The 21,351-nt window shown below is 37.3% G+C and overlaps 1 protein-coding gene across 1 annotated transcript in view; it reads right to left on the reverse strand.

The window, feature by feature from the left end:
• PPP4R3A (protein phosphatase 4 regulatory subunit 3A) overlaps positions 1-16,072 on the reverse strand; it is a 33,433-nt gene extending 17,361 nt beyond the window's left edge. Inside the window, exons 1-7 of the mRNA XM_063290237.1 lie at positions 14,763-16,072; positions 11,824-11,879; positions 9,950-10,048; positions 8,159-8,776; positions 3,480-3,557; positions 3,279-3,395; positions 2,719-2,835 (exon numbers count right to left, since the gene is read on the reverse strand). Of these exons, the coding sequence (XP_063146307.1) occupies positions 2,719-2,835; positions 3,279-3,395; positions 3,480-3,557; positions 8,159-8,776; positions 9,950-10,048; positions 11,824-11,879; positions 14,763-14,904 (1,227 nt within the window). The 5' untranslated portion in view covers positions 14,905-16,072. The remainder of the gene's footprint in view (positions 1-2,718; positions 2,836-3,278; positions 3,396-3,479; positions 3,558-8,158; positions 8,777-9,949; positions 10,049-11,823; positions 11,880-14,762) is intronic.
• Positions 16,073-21,351: the final 5,279 nt, after the last annotated feature.

A 21,351-nucleotide genomic window follows, 5' to 3' on the forward strand; every position in this document is an offset into this window, starting at 1 on the left:
GAATTTTGATCAGGGATACGGCAACGGTTGTAAATGTGAGGACCGGTCACAAGTCACTTTTTTCAGCACTGTCGTAACTTTGAATGGTCATAAGTTGAGGACCACCTGTATCTGTGCAGGGTTACCATAAATAATGAGGATTTATACACGTGTGAGTATACAGAGGACTAATGGAGAAGGGGCAGTCCTCTCAGTCCCTTCCAGTGGCAGTTCTTTGCATTTTTTTACTCTGTGATGTGAGACAGTTGGCCTCCACACACCCAGCACAGAAACCAAGGGGGCATCTGGAGAGAGAAGGAATGGTTCACCTGTAGTCCCCTACTTTTCTGTGTTGGCATGGAGTAGAGAAATTTTTAATCACCTAATTTTCACTCATAAGAGGATTACAATATGATTAGCATTAGGGTAGAGCCAGCTTGGTGTAGTGCTCACGGTATCAGGCTAGAAACCAGGAGACTGTGAGTTCTAGTCCCGGCTTAGGCACAAAGCCATCTGGGTGACCCTGGGACAATCACTCTCTCTCAGCCCTAGGAAGGAGGCAATGGCAAACCACTTTTAAATCTCACCAAGAAAACTGCAGGGACTAGCCCAGGCAGACGCCGAGAATTGGACACAATTCAACAGCAGGAAAAAAAAAGCATTAGGGTTAATATTAAGTAGGATTCTCAAATAATAAGTTAAAGGAATTGATTTGCAAATACCAGTTATATGAGGAAATCTAATCTGTAACAATAATGGTTAGCAATGATACGTAAGTAATACTGAACATAGTTCTAGGCCTGGGAAAAAACAAAGAAATATGTGCTAGGAAAATAAAGGTGGAGATGACTGTACACTGTGTGCACAATTATTAGGCAAGTGAGTATTTTGACCATATCATCATTTTTATGCACATTTTCCACCTCCAAGCTGTATAAACCTGAATGCTTATTGGATATAAGCATATCAGGTGATGTGTATTTGCATAATGAGGGAGGGTGTGGCCTAAGGAGATCAATACCCTATATCAAGGTGTGCATAATTATTAGGTAGCTTCTTTTCCTCAGGCAAAATGGGCCAAAAAAGAGATTTAACTGACTCTGAAAAGTCAAAAATTGTACAAAGTCTTTCAGAGGGATGCAGCACTCTTGAAATTGCTAAGATATTGGGGCGTGACTACAGAACCATCAAACGTTTTGTTGCAAATAGTCAACAGGGTCGCAAGAAACGTGTTGAGAAAAAAAGACGCAAATTAATTGCCAAAGAGTTGAGAAGAATCAAACGTGAAGCTACCAGGAACCCATTATCCTCCAGTGCTGTCATATTCCAGAACTGCAACCTACCTGGAGTGCCCAGAAGTACAAGGTGTTCAGTGCTCAGAGACATGGCCAAGGTAAGGAAGGCTGAAACTCGACCACCACTGAACAAGACACGTAAGTTGAAACGGCAAGACTGGGCCAAGAAATACCTGAAGACAGAGTTTTCAAAGGTTTTATAGACTGATGAGAGTGATTCTTGATGGACCAGATGGATGGGCCCGTGGCTGGATCAGTAACGGGCACAGAGCTCCACTTCGACTCAGACGCCAGCAAGGTGGAGGTGGGGTACTGGTATGTGCTGGTATTATTAAAGATGAGCTAGTTGGACCTTTTCGGGTTGAAGATGGACTCAAAATCAACTCCCAAACCTACTGCCAGTTTTTAGAAGACACTTTCTTCAAGCAGTGGTACAGGAAAAAGTCTGCATCTTTCAAGAAGACCATGCTGTTTATGCAGGACAATGCTCCATCGCATGCATTGAAGTACTCCACTGTGTGGCTAGCCAGTAAAGGCCTCAAAGATGAAAGAATAATGACATGGCCCCCTTCCTCACCTGACCTAAACCCTATTGAGAACTTGTGGGCCCTTCTCAAACAGGAGATTTACGGTGAAGGAAAACAGTACACCTCTCTGAACAGTGTCTGGGAGGCTGTGGTTGCTGCTGCACAAAAAGTTGATCGTCAACAGATCAAGAAACTGACAGACTCAATGAATGGAAGGCTTATGACTAGGGTGGCTATATTGGTCACTGACTTTTTGTTTGAAATGTCAGAAATGTTTATTTGTAAATTTTGAGTTGTTTGTTTATTATTCTCACTTTAACAGATGAAAATAAACGAGTAAGATGGGGGAATTTTCGTTTTTCATTTAGTTGCATAATAATTCTGCACACTAATAGTTGCCCAATAATTGTGCACACATAGATATGCTCCTAAGAAAGCCAAAACCTCACTTTTACTTTCTTAAATATTCAGGTTTGAGGTTTATCAACATTTTGGATTGACCGAGAGCACTGTAGTTGTTCAATAATGAAATTCATCCTCAAAACTACAACTTGCCTAATAATTGTGCACGCAGTGTATATTCTCCAAACTAGGTCCTAATCTGTAAACTCACTTGCAGGAAGTCAGGGACAGATTATTTAGATGAGGTTTTTTATCTAGTTTCCTTGAGTTAAATAGATATTACATAATTTATATGTATTTTACCATAATTTAATCCAAAACATCTGAAGGAAAAGTTTGAAGAGGTTTACGTATGTTATGCAAAAATGAGAGCTATACATTTATATAACTGTAAGCAATTTGTAAAGTTATACAAAATTAACTGTTTCAACAAACAGTTCTTCTGAAATAAATTTTTATTCATGTCCTTTATTAATGGATAATAAATAAATATTAATGCATAGCCACCCACTTACATCATCATTCTGCTGAGCTTCTTGCATGACAAATTCTCGTACCATCGATGGGTTATATTCAACCAAATATGAGAATATATCAGTAGCCGCACTTCGCACTTGAGCATCATCCATGCCCTGCAAACAAATGAAAAAAGACTATGTACATAAGGTGGAAAGGCATGACCTAAAATTTATTTTTCATTGTTTTAATTCACTTATTTATAATTTTATTTTATATGTACTGCCCCATCTCTCCATTAAAATACTCTCCATTTTTCAGGCATTAATGCAGTTCAGGTTTGTTTGGCTTTGCATAAGACTGAAACAAGATGTATTTTTCCTTGATTAGAAACTTCAGGGTTTTTTAAAGCTTTTCCTCTTTTTCTGTTTGCCTATGTTTTTGTTCTGCTCTCTTTTATTTCTTGGCTAGACCATGATAGGATGGAATATAAATCACATATATACTATAGCTGAACCCAAACATCAAATTGGAAATATTATGAAAGGCTGAAAAAGTTAAGATACACAGCTAAAAAAAAGTTAAGATACACATTAAGATACACAGTTTGGAAACTTACTAGTATGACTTCTAGCGCTGGAAGAATTCCCATATTTGACAATGTTTTGAAAAAAGCATCACGGTTTTGAGGTTGTAATGTTTGAGAAAATGCACAAAACTCTTTAAGGAAATTTACCTGAAACACAGAAAAAATGACCATATTTATCAATAAAGAGAATGTAGCAACCGTCTTTTTAATCATTTTTAAAAACATTCCTACCAATTCTTGTCTTTTCTCTTCATCTGTAGCTTCATCTGTAAGTTGTGCAAATAGGTCTGTCAAAAACTTTTCATCTTCCTACCAAAATAAAACAGAAATCACCCAAATTATATCCAAGAATTTGAATTAAAGCTAAATATCTATAATGTATCTTCCACCACCACCACCCCAGGCAAACAAGCACCAATTACAAATCTGGTAATTTGAATGGACAAGTATGTACATCACTGCTATGTGCTCAATTTAACAATTATAGAAAATAAACTTCATTTTGCTCTAAGAACAAATTCCCACTAATTTTAGAAGCCAAAAAGATTATCTACAATAATATTGTATATATCATACTTCAAGTATATATCATATTTCACAGTACATATGCATTTTCTATATAGAGATCACTGAATATCAGAATCTAATGAGTTTATGCAGTCCTAAGATCTATCATCCAAGCACATCTAGACTGCCTACTAGAATGTTTAAGAAGTGACCAGGGCTCAAATGCATTTCAAGCACCTACGGCATTATATAACCAAGAGTCTTGCAGAGACCTGCATAAAAATCGTATCATGCTAAGCAATTATTCTTCAGTTTGTAATTTCTTTTACCTTTCCTTGTTCAGTGGATGTCTTTGTTGAATATTAAAATAAAACTATTACTATTTCAAAACTTAACACAGGCCATCAAAAGCCAAGGCCCAATAAAGGAAGGGAGGGAGGGAGGTTTATATACACATCAGGTTTATTGCTATAAAGAAGACAATGATCTTCACTTCTGTTTCATGATATTTCAGAAAGGATCTTTTATCCTCTGCAGGTGGTTTATTTATTTATTTATCATATTTTTCTCACCACCCATCTCCCCCACATGGGGGACCCTGAGCAGTTCACAATAAAATGTTTACTTTAATAGCCCCTTGAAACATACATACAGCATTTGTTATTGCATCTAAAGGCATGAATATGAAGCTCCTATTAATACTATAGAAAGTATCTTTAGCCTTTTGATGCCATAGCATCATAAACCAGAGTAGATGAAAATGAGGAATTAAAATAATTAATATAAAATTGATGTTTAAAGTGTAACTGGATTTAAAATATTTTAATACTTTCTTATACTGTATTATTAAAAGGGGCTCTACCTCAGAGACATCACAAACAGTAATCTTTATTCCAAACTATATTCTACAAACCCATTTGTAACACCAGTATCTGGAGATGGGAGATAACAGAGCAGATGTCCTATCCTACAGGTGGTGCACGTGCACACATACCAATAAAGCCTTACCCTTCTCTCTAAAATACAGTGACAGAAGTACAAGGAATATTGGATTTGGAACACATATTAGTTAATGAAACAAAGTGACAACAACATGTTCATGCAAGCCCATGAAAACCTATGCTGAATATCCACTATTGATCATAAACGGGAATACCTACCATTTTATTCATTTATTTATTTGATTTATATGGCTGCCCATCTCACTTTTACATAACTCTAGGCAGCTATACTAACTAATCAAAAGAGACCCATTTTGGAATATTTTAATGGCGTTCCTATAACTTAAAAAAAAAAAAGGAATTTGAAAAGCTGGGAAACTAGTATTTCTTTTTTAGATTATAAACAATGCGAGCATAAAGAAAAAGCTGTATCATATGTGCTAACTTAGGTGAAATTCCCTTTTTAAAAAATTTACATCTACAATAAACAATTCAGAAATACATTTTATTAATTAAAATTAATTTTATTAAAACATTATTTTGATTAGTTTTTATTCCACAAACAATATAAACAAGCTTTTTAATACAACGTAAAAGCAGCTTTGTAATGATGATGATACTTCTCTAAGCTTATCATGAAAAAATATCCTCCAAACAGTCATAATTAAACTGGGAATGGAACTGGTTTACCACCTAATGATTTCTCAACTCTGTTTCTGCTTTAGTATTAAATATCATCATCCAATTATTTCACTGTATTAACATTATTCAGAAAAAAACAAAATAAAAATTGCTTTATAATAAATGAATGCTTATAAATCCTTAGAAAATAAACACATGCCTACCTTTGAGAATAAATTAATATATACTAAGATTATGTCAATTAACAAGAATGTACTTCATTTATCATCTCAACAGCAATTTAAGTAATTAAAATTGAGTTTTAATCTGAATTCCAATCTGGTAGGTACTGACATATCTATTTAATATATTACCTTACTTTTTAAAATGTTCATTTTGTTTTGTATTATATTACCATTCCACATCTTTCCTATACATTAATCTTTTTATATTAGATCTTCTTAAATTGCAGCTCTATTACTTGATCAAGCCCTTATTCTGTTTACTGTTAGAAAAATTTGTAGCAAGTTAACTTTTTATTTTGGTAAATCTAATTCATTTATTGCCTCTAATGTTATCCAAGACAGTAACAAAGAAGGTAAATAAACCAGTTTTGTAAGAATCAGTTTCAAAGGAGATCTAGCATTATCATTTGAAGATCCTCAGCCTCCCTTAGCCAACATGCATTTGAAATATTTTGTTTTGAAAATGGATTACATGGCTTCTATTTAAATGACTTAAGAACCTTGGCCTCTTATAAAATTACTTCAAAAACAACAAAACAGCAAATACCTTGAAATAATAAAAAAACTACTGTATTTTAATAAAGCCTTATATTCATATCTCAAAATAAATGCTTTGAAAAGGAAAGACAATTTTTCACCATATGGTACAGCAGTCAAATTCATGTTATCTCCATATAAAGCCTCACAGCAGTTCATAGTTCTAATTTATTTAGCAAACATTTATACTGCCGTAATCACAAAGATTTTCCAGTAATTAACAATATAAAAATAGAATAAAATAACACAATAAATACCCATAATAATAACCTAGTCCAATCCAAGAGTGCCCATGTCCTTTAAACTGTGAAGGTTCTCTGATAATATTCAGGTTCCTTTAAACCCTGAAGGTTCTCTGATAACTTCCCTAGTACTGATGAGGTTACCTAGTCAGGTAAAGAAACGTCTACAAGCAAACGACCAAGCTCAGAGAGCACCAAGGACTCCACAGTTCAACCCTGAGCTACAGATACTCTCTTCTATTGGTTCTCTGATACAACTTGCCTTAACTAGCATTCATAAAGTTATCAAGATTGATGTCTGGCTTCAGGAGACAGTTTCTAGGTCTTTGCTTTCCTAACCTCCCCAAAACAAGGGATTCTCAGTAGTTTTGAAAAAATGTACTTTAAATCAATTCCAGTTGAAAAGGGTGGTCCTGAAAGTATCTGCAAGCCAAGTTGATGATGAATGCCTTACAGTGTTCTGCTAATTGTGGTAATAATTTTTGCTTTTAAAGCATAAAAAAGATTTGGGCTGCTAGTCAGGACCACAAGAAATCAACACTAATTTCCACCACTATATTATTTTAGCAAACAAGATTGAAATATTTACAATATTTTCTAAAAGCTCCTTTTTAGGACTGTGCTTCCCATAGTGATACACAGTGAGATATGCAACACATTTCAAGAAAGATCACATCTATAGAGAACTCATTTAGCAAGCTTCTCTGCTAACATGTTATAGTATCAGATACATTCTGAAGAAAAAACAAGAATTAAAAGTGCTGGGTTTATTAGCAAGGAATTTAAAACATCTGGGCAAGGCCTGTTCTTAGTTCATGCCTACTTTATTGATATGAGCAGCAAATGCAAAGTTAAACCTAAAGTAGCATTCAGGCAGAATTGTACACCACTACCCTCCCCAAATCTTATTCAGAAAGAGCATGTTTGAATCAGTAGTATTTGCACAAATTGCTTCTTTAAAGAGAGCAAAAACCATGCCATTTTTCAAAAAGCATACTAGTTTGGATGATTCTACTAATAACTGGTACAGCTGTAAGAAGCATTCTCAAAGCACATCTCTAACCCAGCTGGTCAAGGAACTTGAAAAAACTGAGTGCAGCCTCCATATCATTTGAACACATGTGCCCATGCACAGAAGATGTTTTTACCAGGATTCCCTTTGCTTTGCCAAGTGTAAAAATATCAGTCCTTGCTTTGTCAACAGCTTTTGCATTTTTTTATTTAAAAAAGCAAACACTAAAGTGTTATATATTAAAAATTATCTATTCATTCTAAGGAAAAGGTATTTCTATTTAGCATTTTAAACTATACAATTGTCAACAACCTTGCACTGGGAGGCATAAACATTTCAAATTCAAGTTTGAATTTGAAACATTTATGCCTCCATATGCAAGGCTGTTGACAATTGTAAGGTTTAAAATGCTAAATAGAAATATCTTTTCCTTAGAATAAATAGGTAATTTTAAATATATACACTTTTTAAAATAAAAAATGCAAAATGCACCAGCAGTACCTGGTTCTGGTGCAAAATGAGTTGTCTTTATCATTTGGGAAGTGTTCCAAATTAGATGTTCCAAGATTATTAGAATGTAAAATTGGCCTGTCAAAAAGCAGTTTCACACACAACACAAAACATTTCGAAGTGGTTCAAATTCAAAATATTTTCCTCACCCCACTCATAATACTCATGGCACTTCTTGGTTGTGAAGGATGTATTGTCAGCACTAAGTGCAGTACTATGTTCAACAGTAAGGCTGTGCAAGCACTGACCTATAGATAGGAAAAAAACCCCAATTTTTAAAAAAATCCAGACTTACCTGTAACATACCAACTATTTCTACTTTATTAAAAAAAATGAAAGAATGAAGAGTAGACAACATGTTTTCCTCAAATACCGAAGGAGTAGGTAGAACCATATCTTGAATATACTGTACTCTGTATGTCTGATGTATTTTCTGTTTCAGCTCCGGATCAGATATTGGAATAACTTCTTTAAATTTTGCAGTTTTTGTCAGAAATTCCCTGTGTTTCCGTGACTGTGATAAAGAAGGATCATATTCTAGACATCCAATTACATCCATTATACATTCTTCAGAAAACATGACTTCAAAAAGTGCAGTTCTATTCAAGAGGAAGATTCCCTTAATAATTTCATACAAATGGTGTAGTCCTTCAGTATTTTCCAAGTCCTCACACACATGAAAAATTTCTAAGAGTTTTTTTATGTAGCCCTCATTTTCAAGCGCTAGAGCAAGTTTTTCACGCCGCAGTGGGGAAGGCAGAGAAGATGCCACAAGTTCTGCAATCTCTTCTAATCGATTTAATTCACAGGATGGTAACTCTAGACCTGGAGATGACATATCATCAAAGCGTTCCTCTTCAGATTCATCCACAAGATCCTGAGTAATGTCCACCGAAGGGTCTTTTCCCTGAACCTGTTACAGTGAAAGAAAACTAGATGGTACACCATTTCAACTGTTAAATGCCTACAAGTATATACAGACATTTTACTATTAAAAGTTATTTTTAATAGAATTTGGAATTGTATATTTACATCAATTAATGCAAAATGAAGAGCACCAAAAAAATAAATATGCTACCAAGCATCAGAGAACAAAGTTATGAAGCAAGGAGTTCAATTACCTAAAAGGCTATGCTACCGGACCTAGTATTTCAAATGAAGATGTATATAAATTAAAAATTAAAGGTAACATTTCTGGTGCAAAATGTTTAAAGCAACTTTTTTGATGCAGCCACTAATACTATGTAACGAGTGCACACTGCTAACAAACTTCTTTATGTTCATCACTCTTTTCTAGTAGCATCAGAATATTATGTAGCCATACCCCTTTATATTCTATTTGACTAGTAATATTTCTCGTTCAACATATTCATTTTAATTTTTGTAAACCACCCTGAATCTATTCTAATTTGAGATGGCACATCAAAAATTTATAGTTTTCCATATGGTGTTGAAGCCTTCTATTATAAATTTAACTGTGCCATCTAGGTATTCTCCAGTTTCCTGATCTATATATGCAAAGCTAAAAATAATATCACTAGCCCAAATTAGAATATAAATATTTTCTCCTGGTATCTTAGTACTACTTGCTTTGTGAGTTAAGGATCTGCTTACATCCCAATAATATAAAGCATGGAGTGATTTTTTTTTTAATTGTACTTGTCCATAGTCAAGAAGTCTCAATGTTTTAAGGATGTGCAGTGCTTTGAATTTGTAAGGAGAAATGTGTTGCAGAGCAAAAAGGAGTGTAAACTTTTCACCCATCTGGAATTCCTTAAAACAGCTGCAAAACATCTCGGGAAAAGACATATTTGGTTTAAGGAGCTGTAGATGTATGCTATTTTCTTCCCCTAGCATTCCCTAAAGCACCTTTTCAAATCAGAAGTGTTACACAGTTTTATTTGTAAAATAAATATGTATTATTTAATCTACTTACAATATAGAACTTTAGTCTATTTACAACTACGATTCTGAAAACACTGTACAAATTTCAACAGCTGAAACTTCTGAGAGAAACGAGGGTAACTATTTAGTATTGTTAATAGCATTAATTATGGCAGATAAACATTCAGGGGAGACATCTTACCTGACATATTTTTTCCCATATTTCATCACAACCAGCCTTTTCTTGAAAGCTGAGAGCCAGGTCATAGTTCTCTGCTTCAGACCACACAATCAGCGTGTCCTTCAAAATTAATAAATATGTGCATACATATATATTCAGTAGAGCTATAGTCAGTCAGGACATGTAACACTTCCAGGCCAAAGCAGAAAAGGTGCTATAGAGGGGCTTTGGGTACAAATGCCACGCACCTGTTGGCACCTCTTTAAAGAAGTGGTGTCTTTTCCTGGGCTCACATGATAGCCATGCAATCCTAGGAACATATGCATTTGAGGTAAGAAGGTCAACAAGGTGCTTCAGAGGAGGGGCAGATGCAGAGCAAGCCTCTTCTTACCTCAGTGTGTATTTACTGAGATTGCACATCTTCAAATATATTTAAGCATATGAAAGATTATCTAAGAATTACTATAATAAATTGTTACTTTCCTAACAACACTGTGCAAAGAAATGCATATATGTAGCAAATGGCAATATCCATACAATGCACCTTTAGGCGCATTTATTTAAAATTGATTTTATATCAATATCATAATGTCCAGTGGCAGCTGATAGGATACGTTTATGTTAAAATATGCTTTATTTGATTCTGCATATCCATTTTGAAAAAAGGCCATGTTCTCATAGTATTTTATTCTCCTTTCCATATCATGAACACACTCTTAACTACCACCACCCTAATTTATCCATTCTTAATTAAATAAGACATCCCTTAACAATTTTAACTGATTTTTCTACCACTTTACACTCCCTGATTTGGGTGTGTGTTGCATTCAAATAGCAGTGTAGTAATCCTTTCTATTTTAGTCCCCCACATGGCTGTAATACTAAAAAATACCATTGACTTTTAGCTTTGTTTCATTCTGTTCATTCACAATTCATTTAATTTGTAATGTTTGTTACACGTTTTTGACAAGACTCTTATTGTCTTTTGTTTAGGGATGCATTTATAATTTTAACAGAATGATGTAGTACAATCACCAGAAACTAGGTGACTCTTTTACAAGGTATACTTGCCTACATGAGAAAAAGTAGTCACTAATTTGACTGATCAATCATAATTTTTATGTGATTATGAGATTTATAGTATTTCAACTATACTTTATGTGTGAATACAAGAACTATTTTGATCAAGCTATAATCAGATTAAGCTTAGATGCAGAAAACCACTATAGTCTGTTTAAACTACAACAGAAAGTTATAAACTATCTCTGCTCGCACAGAACGAAAAAAAAAGAGAAAGGGAGAATGAAAATGCATGGAGCCAGAGCTCATGCTTTCTTATTACAATATTGATTCAGGAGACTTTTTAGGGCATATGGGGAGGTACACAGAACAAGAATAATAACTAAATATAATAAGCCTCCCATTCCTCTGATGTGGGGGGAATTCACCGAATTCTTCCTCTAAGTGTCTGATAACACTAACAAATGACACTGCATCTAACTCACAAGCCTATATTCCAATGACCGAGATAAGTTTTAAAAATCTTCACAGAACAAAAGGTTCTGCAATTACCAAACCATTAATGAGCAACTGCATTTGTTGTTGCAAATCAAACATAAGAAAACGTTTTCAATATCATACTAGATGTTCACAGCACAGGTGAGAACATTTTCGTCAATCAACTTGAAACCTATGAATTTGAAGTTAATTTGTAGGATTTCATATTGACTTTTTTATATTCTATTTTAACTTTAGTAAATTGCTTTAATTTTGTTTTACTAAGAGAGGTATATAAATTCCTCATATTTATTATCATGACAGTTCCAAAAGAAGCAAGACCAGATGTCTTCAACTTTTACTTAATTACAAGGAAATATAACTGACTAAACTGTTACCTGTTGCTTCTGATATGCAGTATTGGGGTTGATTTTGGACTCCAGAAGAAGAGAACCTGAAGAGCAGGGGGAAAAACAGTAATATTTTGAGCTAATAAAATATTTTTAAAATGTGTATACCATACAGTACATTTTGAAGGTATACTTTAAAATTAAAAGACCTATCTTCTAGGTAGATAACACATGCCTATTTAAAGAGCAATTTATTCACTATTTATCCTATAGAGAGTTCTTCTTGGAACCGTCAATTATTAAAACCTTACAATATTTAAAATGGATTAAAGCAAGAGTTAGACTGGGCAAGCAAACTTTTTCAGTATAACATTCTGGACACACTTTCCCTCTAATAAAATATTCAGGATGATAAAAACTATGGGAAAAAATCCAGATGGAAAAATCAACAAATCACACATTTTCTAAGCTTTTGGAAGGGATAAACAGAAAGTCTGTCACTATTCTGTACAACCAGAAATGTAGTACAGAGTTAATCAATGATACAGAGATAAGCTAGAAAAGCTACTACAAATTTCACAAAAAGAGCATCACATAAAAAACTGCTTTTTTAGCCAAGTTTAATAGGCCAGTCACACTATTGAATACTGAATCATTTAAAAATAGTAGGTGGCAATATGAACCTTCCAGGCTTGAGTTTAAACAAGTTTCTAAAGATTATTTCCCAGATCACTGAAACTACTGATTTGAGCTCACTGTCCCAGTTAGAAAGAGGCAACACGCTGTATGCAATACAAAAGATTTTCTCCTACCTTTAGCCATAGTTTATAATTTACCAAATCAGTGGATCAAAAGAACTACGTTTTTTTTTCCAACCTGGTATCATCCAGACATTCTGTACAATCATGAAATCTGGGAACTGTAGTCTAAAACATCTCCAAACACCAGATTTAATTTATTTATTTGCCTTTATAAGCCACCCACCTCCAACGACTCTGGGTGGCCTACAAAACCAAAAAAACAAACCATAAAACAGATAAAACACATTGGTAAGGCTGAATTAGAGTTGAGAAATTGGGGTGGTGGTGAAGAGGTATTTATGTCAGAGAGAACAATCTGTAATTGTTCCTGAAACCGATTCCCAGTGTACACTGTCACAGAGAACTATGTTAACATAGTTTTTACAATATGATTGTGTAAAACATTCTGAAAATAACTGAAAAATTCTTAAGAAAATAGAAACATCTTTGAGGTAAATCACAGAACAAAGCTGCTCTTAAAGCTGTCATTTCCTCAAAGCTCAGCTAGAAGGAAGTTTTGCATTGCTAAACTTTAACCATAAAGTTCTTGGTTCAATTATTAACACCCTTACCAAAGATGATGTGTTTGGTTACGATTGTTGCCTTAGAGCACAAAGATAAAGACAGTTAACTGAAACTGATATAGGAAATCGAAACATTTTCACAAAATATCAAAAACGTATTTACATATTTTAATATGAAAGTGGAGCAAATATTTCAAAATTAGAAAAGAAATATGTCCTTTTCCCCAAAAATCTGTTCCAAATAATATTGAATAAACCTGCAGTAAGACTAGAGTGAAATTTCTTATTATGATGGGTTAAATGCTATATTGGTTTTATTGCTTTACAACATGTCACCCTGAGAACTTCAGCCCTAAGAAAATGCTCTTTTGACAGTAATCCTTTATCTACTTTCCTAGGTGCAAGCTCCACTTAATAAAATTAATTCTGGAGTGCAGCTGCATTGGTCTGCACTATAAACAATTCACTATAGGATGAATCACAGTAAAATCCTCATTATTTTATTTAGCTTTGCATCATTACATCAGCATCATGATACGTGATTTTGGTGAATTCCATGCCACTGAAACAGGCTGGACTTTTCTAATCATATGACTGAGGCTATATGAGTAGGTCTTTGTGACTTGCCACAAAGATGCTAATTAGATGAAGAGGACACAGAAGGTTTTCCATCCACATGGTTCATTTGCACCCAACACATTGCTCAGTAACAAGGAATGACAACAGTGGTACATGTTTACATCCATGCAACAACAAAAAAAATCTTTAAACATTACAGAACTATCTCAAAATATTTTAATGGTTTTAATTTATCGTATCTGTACCTGTACCTTTTTTTATGGTAACAGCAATTGATTTCACAACAGTTTGCTCCTTAATGGTAGCAATAAAAAAACAACTGTCTAAACTGAATGTCTGAATGCCCACAGAATAAAAAGCATGAAAATGTGTGCAAATACTCATAATAAAAAAGCAGACTATATTCATGTTTGTTAAATATCAATGTCAAAGAATACTTCTATCACTTTACAGAGTAAGAAATCACTATCAGGACCAGATTTTTTTAAATCACTTTCTTCTCCACTTATTCTAAGAATATAAGGGAAGATAGTGGATAAAAATAGACAGTGTTTATGTTCATTAAAAGGTAAGCAAATTTTGCTATTGTCTCCACAGGATAAGGAAGGTGTGACAAATTATTTTAATGGTCTATAAAGTTTCTAAGCTAACACACAGAAGATTTGGATACCCTGTTAAATATTTATTTGGCCCTGTAACTTGCATTTTAATGGCCTATATGTGAGTTAAACAAGAATACTATAAGCTCAGTCAATTAGGTTATTTAAGTAAGTTTCATAGGAAAAGTCCTCAATGTCTAGGTGAAAAACATAATTAACACTTTAAATAAACACCACCTATAGTCTGCCACCTAGAAGAATTTAAAGCCGCATACTGAGATGACTGTTAGACAACCAACACGAACACATGTGGAGAATTACCTTTTATGACAGCCATCATATAGAAAATAATCCTTACCTGACTCTCACCCTCTCAAACTATGCAGTACAGAAATTCACTGCCCCACATCTAATTACTGACATGTGCCAGAATTCATGTACACAGGGATGAGTATATTTGATGTATACTTGTTAGCTATACTTACCATCACTCTCCGCCCTGACAAGCAGGGACATGCCCTTCAGCCTTTCCACATAGCCAGAGGACACATGTCCAGTGCCACGATCATCCCATTGTCTGTCTTCATTTAACGTATAAACCTTCACCCTCCTCCGGGTATCGGTCATTCTGCCTTTTTCCAAACCACAAGGGTCTATGATAGTCTATCAAGCTGAGCTGTGATGGGGGGCTGTGCCCCCCTCAATGAAGGGGAGCAGAAAAGGGAGCAAGAGTCCCACACAATACCCCAAACAGGTCTTTTTATTGGTGCTGTTAAAGTAACTGCCTCATCACCCCAAAAGGGGGGCAGCTTAAAACAGGAGGTAACACTATTGTGAGAGCACAGAACTTTTTCAGTGAAATGGTAGCTTTGCAGAATAGAACAGGAAATAACAGCGCTAAGGCTTCAAGGGAAGAAACAGAAGAACACCAGAAGAGAATAAAAAGACGACGATGAAAATGGAAACAGTCAGTTAAGAGGAACTGAATCTAGGTTACATAGGTGATTCAAAGCAAGAACAAATAAGAGAATTCACCAGTGCAGCCGACTAACGCTAGTTAGGGGGCAAATGAGGTGAACGGAAAAGGAGCAAGTGGAAAACAGACCAGTGACAGGAAAAGTGGGAAGGATTAGCTGGTCATACTAAAAGCTCTCAGAAGGAGAGGTAAAAACGCCAAGGGAACGGGGAGGAAAATCCGTGGATACTGCTGGGGCAGCATTAGGAGAAGGGGTTAAGAGGCCAGCGGAGGGGAAAAAGGGAAGCACGGGAAGAAGGGGCCGGTTCACCTTCGGCCAGGCCCTATTGTGCAAGGCGCTGCTAGGCCCGAAGCCCCTTTCCTCGCGCTCCGTTAGCCAGGCTAAGGGACCGAAACGGAACCGCCCCTTCTTCCCGGGGAAGGCCGCGACCTAAGCAGGGGGCGGGGGACGCCGTGGCTCGCTGGGATGGGGGCGGGGAGAGGAAGCTGGCCGTGTGGGGCGGGCTCGCAGGTGGTGTCGGTGCCCCGTCTCCTCTGACAAGATGTCCCTCACGAGCAGCGACGACTGTACTCAACGCGATGCCGCCGCCATGTTCTTCCTGCCCCCGCTCTTCCGGATGCTGCTGGCACTCCCACCAAGCTCCCTCGTTCCTTCCGCGCCTCCTGAGTCTTTCCGTGCACCCGGCAAAGAAGCAAATCCCCTCCGCGGGTGGGTAGGATGGCTGAAGCGGCGGCCGTTCGTGTCCTTCTGGCTCAGCCTCAGTCACTATTCGGCCGCCATCTTGGTTTCACCTCTCACTGGAGACACGGGGTCTCCCAGCCAAAGGCGGCACGGGCCGGTCGCGAACATTTAAAGGGCCCGCAGCCTTCGCGTAGCTTGGAAGGATGGCTCCGTTGAAAGGCGCTCTTCGCATCTGATTCCTCGACCCAGTGGAAAGCATTGAAAACTTTCCCATGAGAAAGGAAAACTGCCACCCCATGTCTCCAGCAGCCTGCGAAGAATTTATGATGTTCGCTCCGATTTTCTTTTCTTTTGCTGCGGCCAAGACCATTTTCTAAAAGACATTTCTCGCACAGGTAGCGAAAAAATTCGAAACCTTATTTGCCCAAGCGCTGGGGACCGGCTCCTCATACGTCCAAAAACCTATTCCCGGAAAACTCTCCTTCGGCTGGACTACCCAAGCAGGCTGAAGTATGAACAAACCATGTGCTCCTTCAGTAAAATGACCCTCCGCTGGGAGGGCTTAGTCACAACAAATAAAAGCGACAGCAGCTTTGTTCAGTAGCTTTGCGTGCTTACAACCAGCAACTAATTAACTTCCTTGCTCCTCCTTTCCTTCCTTCCTCATGGCCACCCATCTTATGAGCCAACTCACAGCACCTTAAGCCAACACTCTGCAATACATAAAACCCCCCACAATCGCTGGGCGCCAGCCTCACCCTATCCCAACGCTTGAGGGGAAAGCCAGCTTTTTATTCATCTCACTTCATTACTTTTCTTTTCTCCTTTTTATTCTTCAGAAGTGGTATCAATTAAGATGCTTAAAAAGTTCTTCAACTTTTGCTGTGATGGAATACTGCAGAAAATATATTGATGCAATCATAGATGGTGGAAAGAGATCAAGACTGATGGCCTTGTGTTTTCTGTGCCTATTGCATGAACCAATTGCTCTTGCAGTGCCCTTGGGGAGACTATTCTAGGCATCTGCTAGGATTTGTTCAGTTAGACTTTAGCTGTTCAGGTCCTATGGAGGTGCCTGAGGCATGATCTTGCTTGGTTATCTGAGAAGAGTTTGACCCTGTGACTCATGATGAAGTGGACAGACTCTTTGAAATTGTAGTGCATGATCATCCCCTGCCACTTTCCAGAATTGTGTCCAGGTAGCCCTTCCAGTGAATCAAATATTTAAGCCTCCCCATCCATCATCTAGAATCCAGAATAAATCCCATATTGTATTCCTTTTCCCCATCTATGAGAACTGGTAGGAAGGAGAAGATGCTGAATGTAAGGGACAGGAAGGTCCCGCCCACACTAGAAAAGAAAAGAATGGAGAAATGCTGGATATATTTTCATTGAGATGGACAATTGCAAATGGAAGGCCACTGGGTTGATCTGATCTATGATAGAGAAGGGTCCAATAAACTGCTAGTCTCCTTCTAAGTTTAGCTACTTAGATGGATAGGAAGAAGCTAAAAAAACTCAGTAAAAAACGGTACCCAATCCCCCACAGCAATCTGGGTGCCTTCTTGCTTATGTACATCTGCTGTATGGAACCAAAGAGACAGGAGTTGTAGAGGGCAAATGGCAGAAATTATAATCAAAAGCTGCTTGAAAGGGAGACCTGCTGATCAGGTAAAGCAGAGAGTTGCTATATACAAATTCTGCAAATAACAAATTAGGCCAATTCTCCTGTTCATAGGAAATGTAACAACACAAAAATTGTACCAGCATAGTGTTAGTTTTCTCTGTCCATTTGATGAGATGATAACAAATGTATATGAATATTCAGCAAATGGAAGAGGGCTTTCTAGAAGCTGGGTATAAATTGAGAGCCCCAATCTGTGATTACATGATTGACTAAACTCCAGTACTGAAAAACATCATCTAGGAAGAATTTTGCAATCTCCAAAGCAGTTGATAGTCTCTTGTATGAAATAAAATGAGCCATCTTGGTAAATAGGTCCACTATCACCAAAATGGTTGCATAACCTTGCATACCTGGAAAGTGAATAATATCATCCAGAGAAATTGTGTCCCATCATCCCCTGTGAGAGGGGATTGACTGGAGCAAACCAGCCAGTTGAGAAGTGATGGCCTTGGCCTGGCACTAGACATGACAAGATGATGCATAGTTTTTAGCATCTGCTTTCACTTTTGGCCACCAGAACTCCCTGCAGTTTTATTGTCATGGCGAAGTTGCAATTCGTTTCTGAGAGCAAGGAACATATAAACAGTCATTGCAAAACAACTGCCCTTTAGTCATAGAAAGAGAAAAATAATGTCTGTGGGTCTTCCTGGATACCATCCATCTGAATATATGATCCTGTTGTTATAAGCAAATCTGATCCAACTGATCTTCTGCCTGAGAGTTCTTCTTGGGGGTAAGGCAAAATTGTCAGGTTTCAAGATTGTGTGTAAGGAGGAAACAGACAGGGAATGTTAAACTCAAGCTTGCATGATAGGGCACATGAAAGTTTAATTTGTGAGCTACAAACATAGGTGATATATAAACTGAAGCAAGAGAAAATTGTGCATACCTGATCTAATGTTGTGAGGGTTTGGGCTTTCTCCGGGGGCTCCATATTCTTGGGATCTGTCCACACCTGTACTGGATGTGTCAACCCCTCTAAGAAATGTTTCCATGGTTGGAATGCTGATATTCTTGCCAGGAACTCTGTTGAAGACATCATAGTTCTGTTCAGGCAGGAGAAGGAGTCTCAGGTAAAAAGTGCAAGTCAGTTTGCACAGCAAAGGGGAGGCTGTAGCAACTGGCATAAAAAGACACTTTTCAAATCCTAAAAAGTGGCTTATTCTTGAGTAGACCATTTAAATTCACATTCTTTTTTCAGAAGTTAATGGCCTTGAGCACTCTGCAAAATCAGTGAAAAAACTTCAATAAAAGTTGGCAAAGTCTAGAAAATCCTGGAGATCCCTTGCATTTCTAGGTGCCTGCCATAAAAGTATGGACTGAACTTTTGCAGAATCCATCTGCATGCCTTCTCTAGAGTTCTGATACTCCAAATAGTCTACTTGAGGAAGATCAAACAGACATTTTCCCAATGTAGCGGAGTTTGTTTTTGGAAAGGAGCTGAAACGCATTCCCGATGTAAGTAGAATAAATGGCTTTTTCTGAAAAAAATCAAAATGTAATCCAGATAAACTATTATATACTTGCACAAAATATCTGAAAATATCTCATTCATGAATCTGAAAAATACAGCTGGACAGTTAATTAAATTATAGGGCATTCCTGTGAATTCATATTTGCCATAGCAAGTGTCAAAGGTTAAGTATTTACATCCCTCTTTCATCCAAATCAAATTGTAAATGCCTCAAATTGATCAAGTTTATTGGAGGCAGTGAGTAGTGATCTGTAGTGGCCACATAATTTAGAAGCTTCTAATCATGAGCAGGTCTTTAAGAATTATCTTCCTTTTTTAAAAAAAACAGAGGCACAGATGTGAGCAGGAAGGGTGGATAAATCCTTTTTTCAGATTGTTGTCCAGAAATTTTTTTTAAATCAGTTAAGTCTTGAGTAGACATGGAGTATTGCCAATTAGCTGGGATCTGGGCCCCAGGTATGAAGTTGATAGTCCAATGTGGAGGCAAAGTCGCGGTTTCTTCTTCCCACAAAACAATGGAAAAATCTGCATACTTTTCTGGCAATGAAGGAGGTGCAGGCAGAAGTGAGGAGGGGGGATGAAAAAGAGTCCACCACCTGCATTTGGTGGTGTTGACGTTGTGAATATCAGGATTAAGTGTTTGAAGTCAGCCTATAGGCTTTTCCAGTAGTAAGCTAAACTGTGACACAATAGCCTCATCCATGAAATTGGCAGTTGCCCTAGAGGCAAAAGAGCTCTGAGCTGGATTTCTAACCCCTGGAGGTGCAAAGGCTAACAGGGGTTATAAAATGCAATGGCATAATGTCAGATATTGGACTAAGTGCACTGGTGTAAAAACACAATCCAAAGTTTCCCTTTCATTGTTTCTCTTTCGTAGTGAGTGACCTCATCATCACTCCTATTTGCATGGACTCCACATCATTGGAGTCTGAGCAAGCAACAGGGAAAAGGGTTACTAACATGGCTTCATTGCTGTCAATGGGTAGAACTGCCCATATGGCTGCTCCCTCTTTCAGCAGGCTAAGAACAAGGGGAACCTTGGTCCAATCTGTAGGAAATTCCACTGGTGTGCCCATCATGAACAATTTACACTGTGTTTTGAAAGTCAGGAATTGACCTTGAGCCCCCCTGAACCTCTTGGGTAGACTTTCAGGAGAGTGGAGTAACACTGGTTGTGCAGCATCTTTGGAGGCTGTTCCCAGCTGAGGTAAGCTGTATCCCAAATTCTGTGCTAGCTGTTTCATTGCATTATGCAGGTTGATTATTTGTGTATCTACTTGCTGTTGGTGCTGCCACAATGCCTCAACCATTTGTTTTGCAGAGAATGGAGTACCTCAAGGATCTATCACCATATTCAGGTCTAGAAATCAAAGTCCAATATCTCTCTAATGAGATTCATTTATTTTATTTATTTATTTTTCAAATTTTGCCACCACCCATCTCCCCCCCAAAAGGGGGACTCTGGGCAGTTTACAATAAAGCTAGCACATTAAAACAGTAACCATAACAACATCTAAAATATAAATACAATTACCAGATGTAAATATAATATTGCCTTTAGGCAAAGATTGTATTCCTGCATGAAGAAATCAACAAAGCCATCTACATGCAGCAACCAATCAGTTTTGAGGAACCTGAGAAAGAAGATCTGGTGTGCAAGTTCAGAAGAGCATCTACAGCCTGAAGCAAGCAGCTAGAGCCTGGAATGAAAAGCTGAACCATGTATTTGTCAAGGAGGAGTCCATGGATGGTAAAACTGACCCCCGTATTTATTCCAGATTCAAAACAACAGATGGACATCTATCCTTACATTTGTGGATTATTTAGTCATTTGCTACCAAGAAAAAAATGATAGCCGAGAGACTGAAAGAACCTCAATGAAACTGATGTGAAAGAGCTGGGAAGCGGCTCCTACTACCTTGGCCTCCAGATAGAAGACGTGTAGGATGGAAGCTACCTCTTCAGCCAGAAACAGAAGACAGGATCTTCTTCAGTGTTTGAGGCTGAATGAAGGAAATGAGGTCAGTGCACCAATGGAAACTCAATACATAAAGCAGACTTCAAACAAGGAAATTACAGGACGGCAGTAGGGAAGTGAAAAGGCCAGACATTGCCAAAGCAGTCAGATTCCTGTGTAGGAAGGCATCAACCAAATAAGATTGGATTCCAGTCAAGAAACCTACGGGAACTACACTCCTAACTCTCCAACTACCAGTCAATACTCTGTAAGTGGTAAGCTACATGTATGCCAACAG

The sequence above is a fragment of the Candoia aspera genome, chromosome 1, assembly GCF_035149785.1.
Source record: "Candoia aspera isolate rCanAsp1 chromosome 1, rCanAsp1.hap2, whole genome shotgun sequence".
Lineage (NCBI taxonomy): Eukaryota > Metazoa > Chordata > Lepidosauria > Squamata > Boidae > Candoia > Candoia aspera.